General features: G+C 43.6%; 1 protein-coding gene across 2 annotated transcripts in view; it reads left to right on the top strand.

Annotated features, from left to right (window-relative positions):
- Nucleotides 1-74: 74 nt before the first annotated feature.
- LMBR1 (limb development membrane protein 1) overlaps nt 75-21,986 on the top strand; it is a 134,300-nt gene continuing 112,388 nt past the window's right edge. For both annotated transcript variants that reach the window (XM_043871948.1, XM_043871944.1), the window contains exon 1: nt 75-377. In XM_043871948.1, coding sequence (XP_043727883.1) covers nt 302-377 — 76 coding nt within the window. In that variant the 5' untranslated portion in view covers nt 75-301. The remainder of the gene's footprint in view (nt 378-21,986) is intronic.

The following is a 21,986-nucleotide window of genomic DNA, read 5'->3' as shown; positions in this document are numbered from 1 at the left end:
GCTTCACGCCCCCGTCAGGGGCCCTCGGCTCTCTCCTCTGACGCGCGGCGCCTTCCTCTGACGTCAAGCCCCGCCCCCCGCCCCGCCCCGGCCCGCGAGGCGCCAGCCCTCGGCAGACCGAGCGGCTTTTCCTCAGGCGGTGGTTGAGACGGCGGCTGTGGCAGCAGCCGGGGTTGTGGTCACCGTCAGTGTAGCGGTCGACTGCCCGCCCACTCCCGTCCCGGCCGGCGGGGCGGCCGTCCAGCCCGTCGAGCCGGTAGGCGATGGTGCGGCGGAGCGCGCGGGCGGCGAGGCGGCGGGCATGAAGGAGGATGGAAGGGCAGGACGAGGTGTCGGCGCGGGAGCAGCACTTCCACAGCCAAGTGCGGGAGTCCACGGTGAGCGCCCTCCGCCCGCCTCGTCGGCCTCTCCCCGCCTCCGCCCACCTTTCCTCCCTTGCCCTCCCCTCCTCCCTCAGGGTCCCCGCGGCGCGCCTCTTCCCCGGGCTCTGTCCCCGCCGGTTCCTAACCGCTCCCTATCCTGGCGCGGTTCCGTCTAGTCACCTGTCCGCCCCCGGGAGTGCTTCGGTGCCACCTGCGTCCTGCTCGCCCCGGGCTCGTCTTGGGCCGGTCACCCTCCCGGCGGTGGACCACGGCCCCGCAGCCCACCCCGCAGCCGTGGCCCGCACCCCCGTGGCCCGGCACCCCCGTGGCCCGGCTCCCCCGTGGCCCGGCTCCCCTATAGCCCGGCTCTCCCGTGGCCCGGCACGGTAGGCAAGTGTGCGGTCGGGTACCCGGCAGGACCTGGGTGGCCCTCGCAGGCGCCGGGCAAGGGCCGAGCTTGGTCTCCTAGCCCTGCCCAGGAGCGAACCTCCGCAGCCCGGCCGGGTTCCCTCTTCCTGGTTAGCACACACCTTTCCGAAACCTGACGTTTGGGTGTGAAGACCCAAGGTCGATGGGATTGAGGGCCCCCAGCAGAAGTCCTTTGTGCCCTGGAAGCAGCATCTGAAGGGAGTTGTTGGTCCCCTGTCCTTCTGTGCTGCTACCAGGGGTCGGGAAACAGGCTTGGCCTTAGCAACCTACTTTGATGTTTTCACCTTTTCCTGTTTGCACTGGAGCACGTTATGGTTGTGTGTTTTTGTGTTTTCATAACAATGTAAAATATGTAATTTCGGGGGTATTTGTGTTTACCTCTTCTTTCTTCTAACTACTTTCTCTTAAACTCAGTCAGTCTCTTGGTTTTAGGTGGAAAATGCTGGTTGAGAATTGCCTAGTTTGTGTAGTTACTGATCTAGAAAATTGAGAACACTCTGCCAAGTCATACCTTGGAATAAAGAAATAAAACGTCTGAACTGGTGGACTCTGATACAGCATATTTAGTTTGTGACTTGAAGCTGAAATAAACAGAAGTACATAATCATCCATGCCCAGCCTGAAGCACTTTAAACACACTGTTGTAGTCCTGAACACAGACTGAGAAACAATATGGCTAGCATCCCAGAGGTTCATCCGGTTTCTCTGGTTCCTCTGTTCCACCAAGAGGAACCACTGTCCTGGCTTTAACAGATGAGCTTAGTTTTGAACTTAACATACATGGAACCTTATGGTATGCACTGTTCTGTGTCTGATTTCTTTCACTCATCAGCATTTGTGAAATTCCTCTATCTTGTATGTGGTTGTAATTCATCCATAATGCTGTAGTTGTGTGAGTCTAGCACAGTTTATTTTTATTTTACTGTTGGTGGGTGCTTCAGTTGTTTTCAGGTTCTGTTTACCAGTATTCTTGTACATGGCTTTTGGTGAATGTGTGTATGCATTTGTTAGGTCTGTACTTAAGAATGGAACTTTCAGATTATAGGTTGTGGGTTTGTTCATCGTTAGTAGATACTTTTAAGTAGTTTGCCAAAGTGGGTTGTACCAATTTACACTTCCACTGGCACTGTAGGAGAGGTGTGATTTGCTTCTCATCTGTACAAATACTTAGCATTAAAAAAAAAATTTAACCATTCTGATAAGTGTCATGGTATTTATTGCACAAAAGATTTTATTTTCATTTCCCTGATGATAAGAATTTGAGCATCTTTTCATATTTTTTTTGGCCATTTGGAAATCTTTTGTGAAGAGTCTTCAGGTTTTTTCCCCATTTTTAAACGTGTTTATGTTTTTAATCGCGATTTGCAAGAGTTCTTTGTGTTTTCTGGATATGATCCTTTAGTTATATATATGTATAGGTTATATAGTAAGTCTTTTTTTCTTTCAGTGGATTCCTTTTCACTTAATGATATCTTATGAGCAGACATTCTTAATTTTAATATAGTTCACTTTATCAGAATTTTTTCTTTTATGAGTAGTGATTTTTTTATGTCCTGTTTGAAAAAATCTTTGGTTACTCCAAGGTTATGAAGATGTTCTCTTGTGCTTTTCTCTAAATGCTGTATTGATTTACTCCTCCTATCATCTGGCCACCTGATGCAAAGAGCTGACTCATTGGAGGGGACCCTGATACTGGGAAAAATATAAAGCAAAAGAAGAAGGGGGCGGCAGAGGATGAGTTGGTTTGATGACATCACTGACTCAAGGGACATGAGTTTGAGTAAACTCCGGGAGATAGTGAAGGACAGGGGAGTCTAGCATGCTGCAGTCCCATCATGGGGTTGCGAACAGTAGAACGCAACTCAGCAACTGAACAACAACTACTTTCTATTTAAACCTACAGTTCATCTGGGATTTATTTTTTGTGTATGTTATAAAGTAGGACTTGTATTTTTTTTTCTCACTTAGATGTCCGATTGCTTCAGCAGTATTTATGACCTTAGTCACAAATTGGAAGTCACTCAGTCGTGTCCAACTCTTTTCGACCCCATGGACTGTAGCCTGCCAGGCTCCTTTGTCCATAGAGTTCTCCAGGCAGGAATAATGCAGTGGGTTGCCATTCTCTTCTCTAGGGGATCTTCCCAACTCAGGGACTGAACCTAGGTCTCCTGCATTGCAGGCAGATTCTTTATCATCTGAATCACCCGGGAAGCCCGATCACAAGTAACTGTATATTTGTGGGATTTAATTCAAACTCCATGCAGTTCCATTGGTCTGTTTTGGCTGTATTTTAGATTAATCAGATATTCTTTTATTTGGATTGAGAAAAGTACCCATATTTTAGTAGCCAGGAGCTTTATTTTTTTTTTTGTCCACTATCCTAGAAACAAGTCAGTTTTGACACTGATTCTAGAATTCCTTAGTTCTGCTCCTCCTCACCCCTACCTCTCCTGGCCCAGGACCCTTGGATGGTAGATATACTCTGTTGCTGCAGAACCAGTGCAGACAGTGACCAAGCTTAGTGAATTTCCAGTCTTTGGCTTTCCTTTCTTGAAGTATTCATATTTAGAGTGAGTATAAATGCTTGATTTTCTCCAGGACTTGTCACCAATTTTTTTTTTCATTTATTTTTAAAAGTAGATTTGTTTTTGAAGTCTGTGAGTTTGTTTCTGTTTTGTAAATAAGTTCATTTGTATCTTTTTTTTTTTTAAGATTCCGCATATAAGTGAAATATGATATTTTTCTTTCTCCTTCTGACTTCAATTAGTATGATAATCTCTAGGTCCATCTATGTTGCTGCATATGGCATTATTTCATTCTTTTTTATGGCTGAGTAGTATTCCACTGTGGAGGAGGCAATGGCAACCCACTCCAGTATTCTTGCCTGGAGAATCCCAGGGACGGCTGAGCCTGGTGGATTGCCGTCTGTGGGGTCACACAGAGTTGGACATGACTGAAGCGACTTAGCAGCAGCAGCGGTATTCCACTGTATGTATATACCACATTTTCTTTATTCATTCCCCTGTTGATGGATATCTAGGTTGCTTCCATGTCTTTGTTATTGCAGATAGTGCTGCAGTGAACATTGGGGTTCATGTGTCTTTTCAAACTGATTTTCTTTGGATATATGCCTAGCAATGGAATTGCTGGATCATATGGTACTGTTACCTTTAGTTTTTAAGGAACCTCCATACTGCTCTTCATAGTGGTCACACCAGTTTACATACCCGCCAGCAGTGTAGGAGGGTGCCGTTTTCTCCGCACCTTCTCCAGCATTTACTGTTTGCGGATTTTCTGATGAGGGTCATTCTGACCAGTGTGAGGTGGTGCCTAAATGTAGTTTTGATGTACATTTCTCTAATAATCAGTGATATTGAGCATCTTATAATGTGCTTTTTGGCCATCTGTATGTCTTCTTGGGAGAAATGTCTATTTAGATCTTCTGCCCATCTTTTGGAGGAGGAAATGGCAACCCACTCCAGTGTTCTTGCCTGGAGAATCCCACGTACAGATTAGCCTGACAGGCTATAGTCCATAGGGTTGCAAAGAGTCAGACATGACTGAGCAACTGAGCACACCCATTTTTAGATTGGGTTGTTTGCTCTTTTGATATAGAGCTCCATGAGTTCTTTGTACATTTTGGAGATTAATCCCTTGTCCCTTGCTTCATTTGCAGACATTTTCTCCCATTCTGTGGGTTGTCTTTTCATTTTGTTTATGGTTTCCTTTGCTGTGTAAAAGCTTTTAAGTTTAAGTCTCATTTGTTTGTTTTTATTACTCTAGGAGGTGGATACAAAAAGATAATGCTGCGATTTATGTCAGAGAGTGTTCTGTCTATGTTTTCTTTTAATAGTTTTATAGTATCAGCCTTATTATATATAGCCCTTTAATCCGTTTGAGTTTATTTTGTGTATGGTGTTAGAGAATATTCTAATTTCATTCCTCTTTATTTTAGATTCTTGCCTCTTCTGTCATAGATTAACTGACCATAGATGCATAAATTTATTTCTGGGCCTTCTGTTATATTCCATTGGTCTATAGTTCTGTTTTTTGTGCCAGTACCATATTGTTTTGATTCCTGTAGCTTTGTAGTATAATTTGAAGTCAAGGAGTCTGATTGCTCCAGCTCCATTTTCCTTTCTCAGGAATGCTTTGGCTATTGGGGGTCTTGTGTTAGCATACAAATAAAAAAATTTTTTGTTCTAGTTCTTTGAAAAACAAAATTGGTAATTTTATGGGGATTGCATTGAATCTGTAGATTGCCTTGGGTAGAATAGTCATTTTGATAGTATTGATTCTTCCAATTTAAGAACATGGTATATCTTTCCATCTGTGTCATCTTTGATGTCTTTCATCAGTGTCTTATAGTTTTCAGAGTACAGGTGTTTTGCCTCCTTAGGTAGGTTTATTCCCAAGTGTTTAATTCTCATTTCTATCTTTTGTTGTTAATGTATAGGAATGCAAGAGATTTCTGTGTATTAACTGGAAATATAGTAATTTATCTTTTGTTACCTGAACATTATTGACTGGAGATGTATTGATAGGTTTTTAGAGAGTGATATAATTAACATTGGAGAAGGAATAGGCTACCCACTCCAGTATTCTGGCCTGGAGAATTCCATGGACTGTATAGTCCATGGGGTTGTAAAGAGTCGGACACGAATGGTTGACTTTCACACACACACACACACACACACACACACACACAATTAACATCACTGTGCAAAGTTGTTGGAGCTGAAAATTAATCAAGAGTTCATTATACAACTTAATGATTGTCATTATCATTCACATTTGGCTTTGTTAGGTTTTTGTTCCAACCATGTGTTTAACGTAAAATTTTCAAAAATGACGCACTGCAAAATTTTGAGTGAAGAATTTTTCAGTGAATTTTATGCAGATATTTTCTCTGATTGTTCAAGCAATATATATACTAGTGCCTCAGAAGATGATCATTCTTCAGAGTTTAGTTCTGATTCAGACGAAGTGAATGTTGGATGAACAAAAAGACAGAAAACCTTAGTGATTGATGCTGATACGGAAAGTGAAAATGAGATTCATGATGATGGAGAGAATGAGCCTTTGCTTCTATAGAATTGTGAATTAAAGACAACATTTCATGAAAGTTAGAAGACTTTACAGGTGTGTCAGGTGTAACTATTGATTGTAATAACCTGCAAAGTGTTAGTGAAATAACAGAATTTTTGACTGGCCAAAAGAAAAATTGCCGGCCACAGGCATTAGTTTCTGCAAAAATCCCCTGGCCAGTAATGGGTTAATTTTGTATCCTGCAACTTCACTAATTCATTGATGAACTCTAGCAGTTTTCTGGCAGCATCTTTATGATTTTCTATGTATAATATCATGTCATCTGCAAATAGTGACAGTTTTACTTCTTTTCCACTTTGGATTCCTGTTAGTTTTCTCCTACTGCCATGGTGCCAGTTCTTTAAATTATTCAATTTTTTTTGTTTTGCCAAAAAGATAAAATACATATAACTTACAGTTCACCATTTTTAAGTGTGCTGTTCAGTGACACTGAAGACATTTGCATTGTTGGAATCACCACCATCCCTCTCCAGAACTTTATCGTCATTCCAAACTGAAACTGTCCCCTTTGATCAGAAACTCCTGGTTCCTCTCTCCTTCCAGCATCCGGTAACCACCATTCTACTTTCTGTCTTTCTGAATTTTACTATTCCAGGTAACTCATGTAAGTGGAGTCGTACAATATTTGTCCTTTTGTTTCTGGCTTATTTCACTTAGCATGATGTTTTCAGGTTTCATTCATGTTGAGGGATGTGTCAGAATTTCCTTCCTTTCTAAGGCTGGATAAAATTCCATTGTGTGTACAAACCTTGTTTTGATTATCCGTTCATCCATCAGGGGACATTTGGGTTGTTTTCTGGCTACCGTGAATAATGCTGCTATGAACATGGGTGTATGAATATTTGTTCCAGGCCTTGCTTTCAATTCTTTTAGGTACTTACCCAGAATTTGAATTTCTGGATCTCATGGTAATCCTATGTTTCATTTTTTGAGGAGTGCCATGTTTTCCACAGCGGCTGAACCATTTTACATTCCTAGCAGTAATATGCCAGTGTTTCAGTTTCTCTGTATCTTCACTAACACATGCTGTTTCTGTTTTTTTTAAAAGTAATAGTTATCCTACTAGGTGTGCAGTGCTATTTCATTATGCTTTTGATTTGTGTTTCCCTGATGGTTAGTGATGTTGAGCATTATTTCATGTGCTTTTGGACATTTGTATATTTTCTTTGAAGAGATGTCTATCTAAAGTCCTTTGCCCATTTTTGAATTGGGTTATTTTGTTGTTGAGTTTTAGGAGTTCTTTATATTTTTTGGATATTAATCCCTTTGTGATTTGAAAATGTTTTCTTCCATTCCATGGGTTGCCTTTTTACTCTATTTATAGTGTTCTTTGGTGGACTAAAGTTTTAAATTTTGTTGAAGCCCTGTTTATTTATTTATTTATTTGTCATTGTTGCCTGTAGTTTTGGTGTTCTAGCCAAGAAATTATTGCCAAATCCAGTGCTATGAAGATTTTCCCTTATGTTTTCTTCTAAGAGTTGTATAGTTTTAACTGACATTTTTGAGCTCTTTGATCCACTTTGAGTTAGTTTTTTGTATGTGGTATAGTATTTAATTTTTAAAAGCTCATGTAATAATCTTACTTTAGTATTATGAATTTGTAATATTATGAATATCTCAGAGTTCTCTTGTCAGTTACTAAAATGGTCACATTTAGCTGCTACTATGAGGTAATAATGATCCATTTCCTTTCTTCTTTTTGCTGTCTTTTTATTTCCTTTTTCTTTTGGACCTCAGGTGCACAGAATTAGATTAATCTTTTAAAACATGTGTTTATTTATTTTTGGCTGTGCTGCGTGTTTTTTGCTGCAAAGCCGTTTCTCTAGTTGGGGAGCGTGGGGGCTACTCTAGCTGCGGTGCAAGTCTTCTCATTGCAGTGGTTCTCTTGCTGCAGATCACAGGCTCTAGGGTGCACAGGCTTCAGTAGTTGCCGCTGGGGGCTCAGTAGTTGCAGTTCCTTGGGTCTAGAGCACAGGCTCAATAGTTGTGGCACACACAGGCTTAGTTGCCCTGAGGCATGTGGGATCCTCTTGGATCAGGAATCAAACCTGTGTCTCCCGCTTTGGCAGGTGTATTCTTTACTACCGAGCCACCAGGAAAGCCCTATGACTGTACCTCTTAATAGATCATATCTAGAAGGAAAAGCCCCTGGAATAGGAAATGGCAAACCACTCCAATATTCTTCCCTGGAAAATTCCATGGATAGATGAGCCTGGCAGGCTACAATCCATGGAGTAGCAAAGAGTTGGACACGACTGAGCAACTGAGCACACAAAGTGAAAAAAGCTTTGAGTGAGGCTCATGCTGCAGTTGGTAAAGATGCGAGTCATTTGTGTTAGCCAGGGTGAGGAGTGTTTGTCATTTTTATGATTTGGACAGAGTTCACACTTTTTGTCTTCGTTCAGACGTAACTACAGAGTGGTCTTATTTATTCTTTATCCATTACGGTCATAGCGTGGCCTTCTCTGATGCTAATCTTCTTTGAAGTTGTTTATTTTCCATGGGAGAATCATCAAGTCCTAGCTGGGAGTACCTGGCTGTGAGTTGCTAGCCAGTTTCAGAGTTCTACTAGTTACTAATAGAATTTGATGTAGCTTTGTTAGTTAACTTAATGTCTAGATCTTAAAAGAACGAGGTGGTGGGAACTTTTTCCTTCATATTTTGTAGTTGCTCTCCAGGAAGTTCCATGTTTTCAGATTTTTCCAGGGCTGGCTACCTAAGTTTTGGGGCCCAGTGCAAAATGAAAATACAATTTTCATAGTCAAAAAGCAGGGGAAAATGCTGTTAAGGTTACAATAATCTTGTATTAGTTTCAATCAGTTAGTACTGCTAAGTAATTCAGTTATATCTATCTTTTCTTTTTCTGATTCTTTTCCATTATAGGTTATTGTTGTTATTTAGTCACTAAGTCATGTCCGACTCTTTTGCAACCCCACGGATTGTAGCCCGCAAGTCTCCTCTGTCCATGGGATTTCCCAGGCAAGAACACTGGAGTGGGTTGTCATTTCTCCAGGGGATTCCTTAACCCTGAGCCTCCAGGGAAGCCCTATTATGGGTTATTACAAGATATGTACGATAGTTCACTGTGCTATATAGTACAAACAAAAATGAGGTATGTTGTTGCTAATAGACCTGCTTGACAAGAAATTTTAAATGTAGTTCTTCAGAGAGAAGGAAAATTATTTAGATAAGAAACTCAGATTTACATAAAGAAAGAGTATTCAGAATAAATTAAGGTTAAATAAATTTCTTATTTTTGATCCAACATATAACAATTTATTGAAAGTGATAGCACCAGTGTATCCAGTGATTAGCTTCTGGATAAGTGAAATGAATGACAGTAATGTTATAGGGTAAAGGAATTGGGAAAACACTGTAAGGTAGCTGCACTACCTATGATGCAGTATAGTGCATTTAATTGTAAATTCTAGGGCAGCCAACAAAAATATTTTAAAAGAAGTATAACTGTTAGATTGACAGAAGAGAGAAAATAGAATCACATAAAATCCTCAGTTAAAACCAGAGATGGCAGAAAAAGACTAAAGACAAAAATCTAAACAGCATGGTCAATGAATAGAAAATTGTTAAAACTATGATAAATATTAAAACAACAATATCAGTGGTTACTTTAATGGTGTAAATAAATCACTTAAAAGAAAGATTGTCAGAGTGAATTAAAAACCCCAACTGTACATTGTCTATAAGAAATCCACTAAATATAAAGGTACAGATATATTAAAAGTGTGTTATCCTGGGTGGTGCTGGTGGTAAGGAATCAATTTGCCAATGCAGGAGACGTGAAAGACTTGGGTTCAATCCCTGGGTGGGAAAGATCCCTTGGAGTAGGAAATGGCAACCCACCCCAGTATTCTTGCCTGGAGAATCCCACGGACGGAGAAGCCTGGTGGGCTGCAGTCCATGGGTCGCAAAGAATTGGATATGACTGTGTCTGTGTGCGCGCGTGCACACGCACGTGCGCACACGCACACGCACACACACACACACATTACAAGTAAAAGGATACAGAAAGATACACCGTGTGAACCAATCAAGAGAGCTGGAGCAGCTGCATTAGTTTCAGACATGGTGGGCTTCAGAGCACGGAAGATTGTCAGGAATAAAAGGGGCAATGCATGATGATGAAGGGTCAGCTTTCCTAAGGGACCTAACAGTCCTCGGTGTGTGTGTGCGTAACTGCAGGGCGTCAAGATACACGAGGCAGAGACTGAGTGACCTGCCCAAGGGAATGGACAAATCCACTAACATAGCTGCAGACTGCAACACCCCCTCTAGTGGTAACTGGCAGATGCACTAGGCAGAAAATTAGTAAGTATATACATATATAGTTAAACTAAATAATACCATCAGTCAGCTGGATCTAATTGACATTTATAGACTCCTTCATCTAACAATAGCACAATGTACATTCTTTTCAAGCTTGCATGGAACATTCACCAAGATGAACCATACTTTATAACATACCTTAAAAGTATGGAAACCACACAACGTCTGCTCTCACACCACAGTCCGGTTAAACTACAGATTAGTAACACAAATATAATTGGGAAGCCCCGAAGTACTTGGAAAGGAAAAGAAACCCTAAAGGAAACCAGTCCTGAATATTCATAGGAAGCACTGATGCTGAAGCTGAAACTGCAATACTTTGGCCACCTGATGCGAAGAACTCATTGAAAAAGACCCTGAGGCTGGGAAAGATTGAAGGCAGGAGGAGAAGGAGACGACAGAGGATGAGATGGTTGGATGGCGTCACCGACTCGATGGACATGAGTTTCAGCAGGCTCTGGGAGTTGGTGATGGACAGGGAAGCCTGGCATGCTGCAGTCCATGGGGTCCCAAAGAGTCGGACGTGACTGAGCGACTGAACTGAACTGAACTGAGGCTAAGATAAACAGGAAAAACACAAATTACTAGAATCAGAAATGAAAGAGCATCTATTGCAGATGATTCCATTAGCATTGAAACGATACTACAGGATATTATGAACATTTCTGTGCCCACAGATTTGAAAACTTAGATGAAATGAACAAATTCCTTCCAAGATACAGTTTGCCAGAGCTCACACAAGGAAAAGCAGATAGAGTAGGTCTGTATCTACTAAAGAACTTGAATCAGCTGTTAACCTTCCAAAACCAGTGCCAGATTGTTTGGCTGGTGAATTCTCCCAAATATTTAAGGAAGAAGTGATATAAATTCTCTGCAATCTCTTACAGAAAATAGAAGCAGAGCGAAAACTCCCCAACTCATTCTATGAGGCCAGCATTACCCTAATACCAGACAAAGAAAGTGCAATAAAGGAAAACTACAGACTGATACCTCTCATGAGCATAAATGCACAGTTCTACAAGAAAATACTAGTAAATGGATTCCAGCAGTGTATAAAAGAACTATACACTGTTGGAATTATACTACAAAAACCACTTAATGTGGTCCATCACATCAACAGACTAAAGAAGAAACCTTGTAAGATGGTATCAGTAGATCCAGAAAAAGCATTTGACAAAATTCAGCATCCATTCACAATAAAAAGTCTCAGTAAACTGGAAGTAGAGGGGAAACTTCCTCAACTTGGTAAAGGACATCCACGAAATACCTATGAAAAGTGTTACTTGCTCAGTTGTATCTGATTCTTAGCGACCCCATGGACTGCAGCACGCCAGGCTTCCCTGTCCTTCACCATCTCCCAGAGTTTGCTCAAACTCATGTCCATCGAGTCAGTGATGCCATCCAACCATCTCACCCTCTGTAGTCCCCTTCTCCTCTTGCCCTCAGTCTTTCCCAGCTTCAGGGTCTTTTCCAGTGAGTCGGCTCTTTGCATCAGGTGGCCAAAGCATTGGGGCATCAACTTCAGCATCAGTCCTTCCAATATTAAGGGTTGATTTCCTTTAGGATTGACTGGTTTGATCTCCTTATAGTACCACGGTTCAAAAGCATCAATTCTTTGGTGGTCAGCCTTCCTTATGGTCCAACTCTCACATCCATATATGATTGCTGGAAAAACCATGGCTTTGACTATATGGACCTTGGTCGGCCAAGTGATGTTTCTGTTTTGTAACATGCTGTCCAGGAAACAGTTATAAAGAAGCTGAATATTCTCCTCCTGCTACTTGCAACGGTGCTCTGTTGGATCTTTGTACCGTACCCCTGATGACAACTTGGGGCTCATCTTACAGCTTTATAGTCACTTTCACATATTCAACAGTTGAGTCCAGTCTCATCTAAACTCTCAACTTTCATCCAGTTCAGAGTGTGTTCCCTTTTCCCTGATCATACCTGATTGAGGCTGAGGAATTAGCAGTGGGAAGGGAGTGTGATTTACTCAGTTTATTTTAAAATTATTTATCAAGGCAGTCAGCAGGATTCAGGAGATTGTCAAGATCGTTCCTATTTGTGTTAGTACCTCCAATATACCTAAAATATATTAAATATTATATTACACATAGTTTAGGAGATTTAGGAGACAAGTTTTATTTCCATGAAGCATTTAGTAGAAATCATTGCTGTGCTACAACTTGTGAACCAGGGGTTTGTGGGGATTCAGGAGCAGGGAGGCTGTGTGGTTGGAATGGCTATGAGTGGGAGGAAGAGCCAGGAGGACAAGTGACACTGTCCTTCCTTTGTGTTTTCTCAAACGGGTTTCAGGATGGATTTAAAGAACTTTTTGCTCATGACTTGCATTGTAACAGTGTATAGAATCTGAAAAATCTGAAGAACAAGTAATAAAGTGTAATATTGTAGATGACATTAATGAACTAGAAATTTGCTTTGTTCATCTTGAGAGCTGGAATATTTACGCCTTGTTAAATGTCTCAGTGTTATTTTTTTGTGAGGAAATACTGTTTTTTCTTTGTTGAAGCACAAATTGAAAGACATTGCGCAATTTATTGTGATAGGGCTAGTTAGTAACTGTTAGAAGAGTAGATATTAGCATGTGTTTTGTATTCAAATTAATTGTGGAAATAGAGCACTGGTCATTTTGCCTTCTTTGTTTTAAAAGGTGGTTTGTTGCAATTACAGTGAAGCAATAAACATCTTTGTACATATATCCTTGTGTACATATGAAAGTATATCTGAACAGAATGCTTGTAGCTGCTAGCAACAAGAACACAATGTGTTTTTCATCAAATAGGGGTTTATTTTTCTATAAAAAGTCTGAAGGAATGATGTATTTATACATGTTGCAACATGGTTTAACTTTGAAAACATGCTTAGTGAAAGGAGCCAGACACAAAAAGTCAGATATTGTATGATTCTTCTATATGAAATATCCAAAATAGGCAAATCCACAGAGCCAGAATTTTCTCACAGATGTGAGGGGCTTGGGAAGTGGAGTGCTAGAATATGGGACACTTGGGGCTTCCCTGGTGACTCAGTCAGTAAAGAATCTGCCTGCAATGCGGATTGACCTGGGTTCAGTCCCTGGGTTGGGAAGATCCCCTGGAGGGAGGGCATGGCAACCCACTCCAGTATTCCTGCCTGGAGAATCCCGTGGACAGAGAAGCCTGGTGGGCTACAGTCCATGGGGTCACAAAGAATTGGATATGACTAACTGACGTGATTTAGCATGCTCGCAAAGTAGTGCTTTATTATTTGTTGCATATTTAGTTTTTAAAAATGTATTTTGGTACTGTGCCTTTTGGTGCATGAAGATTATTTCCTCATTATGGGTTATCCCATTGTGGACAGAGTGCCCCAGTTTGTCTTAACACTTTGTCTTAAGGCAGCCTTGTCTGAGGGGGAAAGAATGTGACATTGTAACTTTCTTTGTTGTTAGCATCCTTGGTGTGTTTCTGTTTATCGTTCTGTTTTCATGCCTCTGAGTCACTTTATTTTAGCTATGTCTTAATCTGAGAGTTTCCTTTTAGTAGTTTGTTTTATTTACAATTATGATTTTAATATGTTTCATCTTTATTATGTTATTATTTTTGTAACTATTTGTGTTTTCTTGTGTTTTACTACATAGTCTGGCTCTTAAGGTAATTTGAAAGAATTATAATTTTAATTTTCGTTACCTTTTGGTTCACTTAAAGGATATTGAGCATCTCTGATTTCTGACTTTGCAACTTTAAGATAAAGCCAGGTCTGTTGCTCTGCTATAGGATGAGATTATTGGCTTAGTTACAGTTTACTTGTGTCCTCTCCCAGGATTTTGTTAGAAACCCTTCAGTGGTAGCTCTCCTTGAGCCCATTTGTACCCATTACTCTTACGATATTTGTTGCTGTAGTCATCTTAAACTAGCAGAAGCCCATCAGTCTTAAATGAAAAACTTGTAGTATGGTTTGATTCTAATGCACTAGTTTGAATTTAGGTTCAAATCTTTCACCTGGAATTTAAGTATATTTGCTTGTAACAATTTAATATTATAGATTTTCCCCAACTTGTGAAAGAAAAAGTGTCCTAGGAAAGCCTTCCTAAGCTGAAATGGCCCAGAGCAGAGAAGCAGTCACTTGCTCACAGACACACAAAATAAATCGATGAAGCCCAGATGCTCACAGACACTGTTCACAGCTGTGACGGCTCAATGCTGAGAAGCTGAGTGTGGTCCCCGGGGAGGAAGGAGCTGGGTGGGGCTGCTCATGGTTGGGGTGGAAACCGCCTCTGAATGCTTAGTAAGACATGCTGAGCTGAAGGAGATTTTCACTTTTCACTTTTTTTTTCTTTACAAAAGCTGAAGTGATATAAGGCAAACTTTAGGAATACCTCTATAAGGTTACGTGTGACTGGGAACTCAGCTTCCAGATGCCTAGCCATTCTTGTTCAGCATCAGGACTGAGGCCGTGTGGGCCCAGTGAGGGCTGCTGCAGGGCAGCTGGCAGAGAGCTGAGGTGCACGTGTTGCTGTCGCAGGCTCGGTTAGCCCTGCGCTCCCCTCCTGTCTGGGGGAGAGGAGCTCATCTTCTCAGGGGGCCCTCGGGGCCGTCCTCTCCCTTTTTACCAGCACGCCTCACCTTTAGAGCTGAGGAGCTGCGGTGACTCCTTTTTTGGTCACGCATTTCCTTTTGTCCCTCTGGAGGGAGGAGAATAGGAGGCACCGCCGTGCCTTGTTCTCATTTTATGCGTCCCAGTGGGTCTGTCTGTGCTAAAGATGTGCTCATTTGAGAAGGAGCACTTGCTCCTGGTCCCATCTTTGGAGCTAGAGAAATAGTCTAACCAGTTCTGTGATTGTTTTGTTCCAGTCTGATACAGTTTATATTCATAGAAACTTTTATTTCCAAAGTAGTAAAATGTACATTTGTTTTTATAATTGTTAGCCTTACTCTACTTTCAGATGGGTTGCTTTCCATTAGTCTTTTCCATCTCATGCCATGCATTTTGGCTCCTCGATTTCTGTTTGTTCATTAACGTTCATGACTTCTCATCTACCACTTTGCTGCAAAAACATCTTGGGACTCCTGAGACTACTCTTCTACTACCAGCTTTACTGACTAATTAAAAAAAAATCCTGAAGCATGCTTTAATCACAGCTTTCTATTCTTCCAACTTCCTTGGGCAAGTCTTTTTTCTGCAGCTGCTTCTTTCCCGGGAATTCTGGATTGGCATGTCCACTCCTGTCCATCACTTGGGTTCACTTTTCTCCCAATCCACTGAGGTTTTATGGCCCATTATTTCACTCACTCTTGATGATACCCTAAACCAGTGGTTCTCAAACAGTGGTCTAGGGGTTTCTGAGGCATGGTGGTTAAAACCCTGGGAGAAGATTCTGGCTCTACTCAGAAATCACAGACAAGAAGAATGTTTGAAGGCCGGCAGGAAAGGGGAAGCCGGTTAGTGATGGAGTCTGGGAGAAGAGTCAGAGGAGGAAGATCGCTGCTGTCAGGGTGCTGCTTCAAGGGCAGGTGAAATCATGAAGTGTGGTTTGGCTGCTGGTTCATCGCTGACTGCTGCCAGAAGTGCTTTGAGTTGTTCGGTGGGTGTGAAGTGAGCTAAGTGGTTGGAAGAGTGAGGGAGTGGTGGTGAAAAGTGCACGTCCACAAGTAGAGGCCATAAAGGGGAGGAGAGAGAACAGGGTATGGTAGGGAAAGAGTAATTGGCCAGGTTGTGATGGTCAGGCTCTCTTGCCCTAGAGCCTCTCGTTCTCGCCCCCCTTTTGTCAGTACATGGTTATGTAACAGCCCAGAGCACTTACAGCAATGCACAGGCGCGGCTCGAGGTACCTGCTTGGTCGTGGGCCCCTTTTGTCCTGTAAACATATGTAAGCTCTACCTGAAGAGCCCTTGTGTGCGCATTATGGCTGCCTTATGGTTGCTGGGTCTGCCATTAGAGAATAAACATGTCTGCAGTTCCTACAGCTCCTCGAACTTCCTTCCAGCTTCCCCGCTCGCACCTTGCCTACCCTGGGTTCAGCAAACAGTGTGAACAGCGGGATAGTTGGCGTAGTCAGCAGGATACCCAGCAAGTAGAGGAGCCTGAGGCTCCAGTGGATGGAGGAAGCCAGTGGCCACCACAGAGCATGTGGTACCAGGTTGCCGAGGTCCTCTCGGCGTGGCCCCTGGTGGGAGACTGGGAAGCAGTGGACGGTTCACTGGTTACCATTTAGAAGGTGTTACAGGTGGGGAGTTCCCGTTTGCTCAACGAGGTGGCATGGCCTGCTGCTGGTGGTAGCTTATAGCTTAGCCCCCAGGATGGTAGCTGTACCTTGTCTTGGGATTCCAGATGAGCCCCCAGGATGTTAGTGATAGCTTACACGTGCAGTGAACGGTTTTCCACCAGATTTGTGGTCTCCGAAGAAGATTTAACTCTGGGACCAAAGACAGTCTCAGTCACTCAGAGCTTTGTGTAGTAGAAATTTTATTAAAGTGATAGTGACAGAAAAAGCTTCTGACATAGACATAAGAAGGGGATAGAAAGATTACCTTCCTTGCTAGTTTAAGCAGAGCATTATATACTTTTCTGCTAGCTGCTGAGAATAGAAAAAAATACCTGAAGGCTGTAAAAATTTTGCCCAGACCCTTTCCTGTAACATACATCCTGGGATGACATCAGCACAAGATTAGCCAGAAGGAACCGGTTAACCCAGAGCTCAAGGCTGTGGAAGTTTTACCCAGACTTTCTCCGTTAACGTACCTTCTGAGTTCCAAAAAAGCCTGTCCTTGAACAAGAGATACTGTATGTGTCTAAGACAAAAAAATGTGGAAAAGAAAGAATGTCTGCCGCCTCCTTAAAGGGGCCTTCTGCTTGGACTCCTTACCAGCCTGCCTGAAGGGAGCTCTCTCACTGGCACTCTGCGGTGGGTGCTCCCGACTGCCCTGAAGGCGGGTGTGGACGGTGCCCGCTGTGATGCTGCACGGCTGCACGAGTTGCAGAGACTCGCTGGAGCAGCGTCTGCCTGCGCTGGAGCACGAGATGCACGCCCTGAGGACCCAGCTCCTCTGGCAGGGAAGTCATGAGCGACCGTGACCACGAGCATTGTGAGACCCGCGCGTCCCTGGTTGGCAGTGAGGCCTGTGGTGCAGCAGAAAGGGAAGCATGAGAAGCCTGTGGCCCAAGGGGCATCCTCGAGGGGGCATCCTCAAGTGGCCCCCAGTGTGACTGAGTTCACGATGTATCGACCATATGCTCAGGTGGAGTTGGTCAACTTGGGTAAGTGGTTTACGCAAAGCCAAGGGGAACCCTTGTCAGCATGGCTTTTGTGAATCTGGAATCAGGGGTGAATGGTATCATTTGTTCTGGGGACGAAATAGACTGGTTGGCGTCTATCACCATTCACCCCTCACTGAGACCGAGCGTGTAGAACTTCGCGAGACTGCAGATCCCTGCCTGTTAGTGAGGCCCATTGGGCAGCTGGGAGTGGGGCGGCAGTGTCCGTGCCCACAGCAAGAGGTTGGGCAGGCACGTGGGTTCGCCATGTGGGCCGTGACCCCGGAGACACAGACACGTGATGTGAGCTGCGAACGCCACAGAAGTCCCCTCTCTGAAGGTGAAGGGGTGGGCACGGTGCCTGTGGAGGGTTTTGTGGGTCCTTACTGAGAGAAGTGGCGGGATAGCATGGGAGACCCCATTTTGAAAGTGTGAAGAACCTGAAGGGGGCCTGAGCTGGGAGGGGCCCCCTCTGGGATAAGTGTTAGTCACTCAGTCGTGCCCAACTCTTTGCGATGCCATGGGCTGCAGCCCATCAGGCTCCTCTGTCCATGAGATTTTCCAGGCAAAGATACTGGAGTGGGTTGCCAGGGGATCTTCCCAATCCAGGAATCAAACCTGGGTCTCCTGAACTGGAGGCAGATTCTTTACCAGCTGAGCTACAAGGGAAGCCCATGTACATGGATACAAATGTGGGCTGATTGGTGCAGAGGTATACTGTGAAGGCCTGTCCCAGACCTAGAGCCGTGTGCTGTGGAGGCCTGTCTGTGAGGTCCGGGTTACTCGCCAGGGGAACACTGCGGAACATCGGCTGCATGTAGATTGTGCAGTGAGAGACCCTGCGGGGGTGGAATGCAGGGAGAGAGCAGCTGGCCAGGTGGCAGTGGTCAGGCTCTCTGGCCCCACGTGTTGTAAATACGTGCTTGTGTAACAGCTGAGCTCACGGACAGCACTGCACGTGCACACCACCATGGGCCCGCCTGGCCGCCGGCCACTGTTGTTCTGAAAGCGTATATGAGCTCCTCCTGAACAAGCCCTTACCCTATGTCCTGGCTGCGTTTCGGCGTGTCCTCTGGGTCAGCCACGAGAGGAGGGGACCGCACGTCCGCTGCTGCGGCTGCTCTGCCAGTCAGGAGATCACAAATGTGCCTGCGGTTCCTGCGACTCCTTGAGTTGTCCTCCCGCTTCCCCGCTTGCGCCTGGCCTACCATGGGTTCAATGAACAGTGAGAATACAGTGAGACAGGTACCTGTTCCAGTCATCACGCCTGTGATGGGTCATGGGAGCTCAGCCTACACCTGCCTCAGCATCTAAGGATCAAGCTCTTGTCTCACATTGTGTAGCATCGTCAGGCTTCCTGTGTTGCTTCGAGTTTTGGCTTGGGCTTGCCTGCAACGTTAAAGATCATTTCTTTAAACATTTGTTTAAACTTTAAACACCACTTCTGTGGTGTTTCTCCACTACATTTACCTCCGATTATCCTGTGTGACGTGCATATGTCTTGCCCCGCCCTCAGGGGTGATTCGTTTGATGTGCTTGCTTCTCTTTCACTGAGAAAATAGACACCATTCGCGCTGCCACCACCATCGACTTCCGGCCTGCAGTGGGACTCAGATGTTCTCGGCTCCTGCCTTTCCTCCTCCTCCTTTTAACTGTGCATAAATTTGTGTCTGTGGCCCCTCAACTTGAGTACCTTTCTTCAGAGATTCTGCCTTTGTTGCATTAGTGAGTAAGCAGTAGATCACTGCAACAATTGTGTAACTTCTCTCATGTTAAAAAAATCCCTCTCAACAGTCTGTTTCACATTTCCTTTGTGTGCTGTCCTTTATTATAAAACTCCTGAAAAGAACTACTTTCATTTTGTTCCAGTTTTTCTCCCTTCTTGATCCATTTCATTTCAGTCAGAGTTTTGTCTCCACCCTTCCAGAAAAACAGCTTGTCAAGGTCGCCCATGACCTCCATGTTGCTAAATCCAGTTGTCAATTCTCAGTCCTCATCTTACTTGACCTGTCAGCAACATTTGACATGGTTGATAATTGTTTTCCTAGATAAACTCTCTTCACTTGGCTTTCAGTACATCGGTCTCTTCTTTACCGCTGCTTCTCCATCAGCTTTTGCTGTTTCCTTCTGTCGAGCTGGCTTCTAAATACTGGAGAGCCCAGGGCTCTGTTCTCAGACCTCTCTTCTCTCCTACGCTCCCCACTACAGTGGAAAGCTCACCTAGTCTGAGGGCTTTAGATACTGTCTCCTGCTGCTGAGTCTTTTCTTCCCCTGAGCCTGGCCTCTCCCCCTGGACTGCACAGATTTTTATATCCAACTGCCCATTCAACCTCTCCTCTCCTATAATATATGAATAATATATGTTTAAAATTAGACAGTGTAAACTCTACTTCTTATTTCTACCCCAGAACTACTCCTCTTGTAATCTTCCCTGACTCAGGAAATGGCAACTCTGTCTCTCCAGTTTCTCAGGCCAAGAACCCGATGTTTATCCCTGCGAGTCCTGTCAAGTTTGCTTTCGAAACCTCCCTCCTCATCACCTGCACTGCAGAGTCTAGGTGACCTCTCCTCTGGATTACTGAGTGACTCCTGGTTGTTCTCCCTGCTCCTGTCACTTCCCCTCCTAGTTTAGTTTCCACACCGTGACTGGTTGTCCTCCCTGCTCCTGTCACTTCCCCTCCTAGTTTAGTTTCCACACTGTGACTGGACTGAACCCTTTGCAGTGTGTCAGGTCACGTCACTACCCTGCTCAGTGGCTATTTGCTGCCTAGTCCAAGGTCGTTCTCCGTCTTATGGCCACCAGCCCTTCTTTAGAAATCCATGCACAAGGGAGATCTCTCGGCTTTATCATCCCCTGGAGTGGTTTCATTTGAGAGTCTTCAAAATATTTCTGGTATGGTCCACAGTTGCATTAAGCCTTTATTTCAAGCATACTTGGTCGTTAACTGTCATGAGGTCTCCCATTCCTTCACCCATCTTTTTTGCCTGCCATACCCGAGATAAGATAGAAATTAAAGGACTTTAATTTTTTTTTTTTCATTTATTTTTGTTAGTTGGAGGCTAATTACTTTACAATATTGTAGTGGTTTTTGTCATACATTGACTTGAATTAGCCATGGATTTACATGTATTCCCCATCCCGATACCCCCTCCCACCTCCCTCTCTACCCGCTCCCTCTGGGTCTTCCCAGTGCACCAGGCCCGAGCACTTGTCTCATGCATCCAACCTGGGATGGTGATCTGTTTCACCATAGATAATATACATGTTTCGATGCTGTTCTCTTGAAACATCCCACCCTTGCCTTTTCCCACAGAGTCCAAAAGTCTGTTCTGTACATCTGTGTCTCTTTTTGTGTTTTGCATATAGGGTTATCATTACCATCTTTCTAAATTCCATATATATGTGTTAGTATACTGTAATGGTCTTTATCTTTCTGGCTTACTTCACTCTGTATAATGGGCTCCAGTTTCATCCATCTCATTAGAACTGATTCAAATGAATTCTTTTTAACGGCTGAGTAATATTCCATGGTGTATATGTACCACAGCTTCCGTATCCATTCTTCTGCTGATGGGCATCTAGGTTGCTTCCATGTCCTGGCTATTATAAACAGTGCTGCGATGAACATTGGGGTGCACGTGTCTCTTTGAGATCTGGTTTCCTCGGTGTGTATGCCCAGAAGTGGGATTGCTGGGTCATATGGCAGTTCTACTTCCAGTTTTTTAAGAAATCTCCACACTGTTCTCCACAGCGGCTGTACTAGTTTGCAAAGACTTTAATATTGAAAAACTTTTTTGTGCACCTGCTGTTTGTTTTGATATGTGGTATAATTATTAAATAATCCTAACCCCCACATTGATTTGTGAGGCCTCTTGTTTGTATAACCATGGTACATAAATTTTAAAAAATTAAAAAAAAATTCTTTTTGGATTTTGGTTGTGCGTGGGGCTCTTTGTTGCTCTGCGTGGGCTTTCTCTAGTTGCGGTGAGCAGGGGCTGCTCTTCCTTGTGGCAGATGGGCTTTTCACTGTGGTGGGTTCTCTGGTGGGGCATGGGCTCCAGGCGCTCGGGCTTCAGCGATTGCAGCACATGGGCTCAGCGGCTGTGCCTCGCAGACTCTAGCACTCAGGCTCAGTACTTGCAGCTCCTGGGCTCAGAGCGAGGGTGTATGGGCTTAGTGGTTCCATGGCACCTGTGTCTTCTGGACCAGGTATTGAACCATGTCGCGTTGGCAGGCAGATTCTTATCCACTGTAACACCGGGGAGTCCACATTTTTCTGTAATTGAATCTAAATCTTTGATCTGTTAGGTCTCGGTGCCAGCATACTCTTTAAATGTTACTGAAACTTTAGAGTGTATTTTAATATTTGGTGGGGATAGTAGCATCTCGAGTTTGCTTTTCAAAATTGTCAGTGATGGTTTCGTTCTTAATAGTTCCATGATTTTAAAACAACTTGGTCAAGTTATGAAAAGAAAAATGTCCATTGGGCT

This window comes from Cervus elaphus, chromosome 18 (assembly GCF_910594005.1).
Source record: "Cervus elaphus chromosome 18, mCerEla1.1, whole genome shotgun sequence".
Classification (NCBI taxonomy): domain Eukaryota; kingdom Metazoa; phylum Chordata; class Mammalia; order Artiodactyla; family Cervidae; genus Cervus; species Cervus elaphus.
This window is presented reverse-complemented; position numbering and strand designations above follow the sequence as displayed.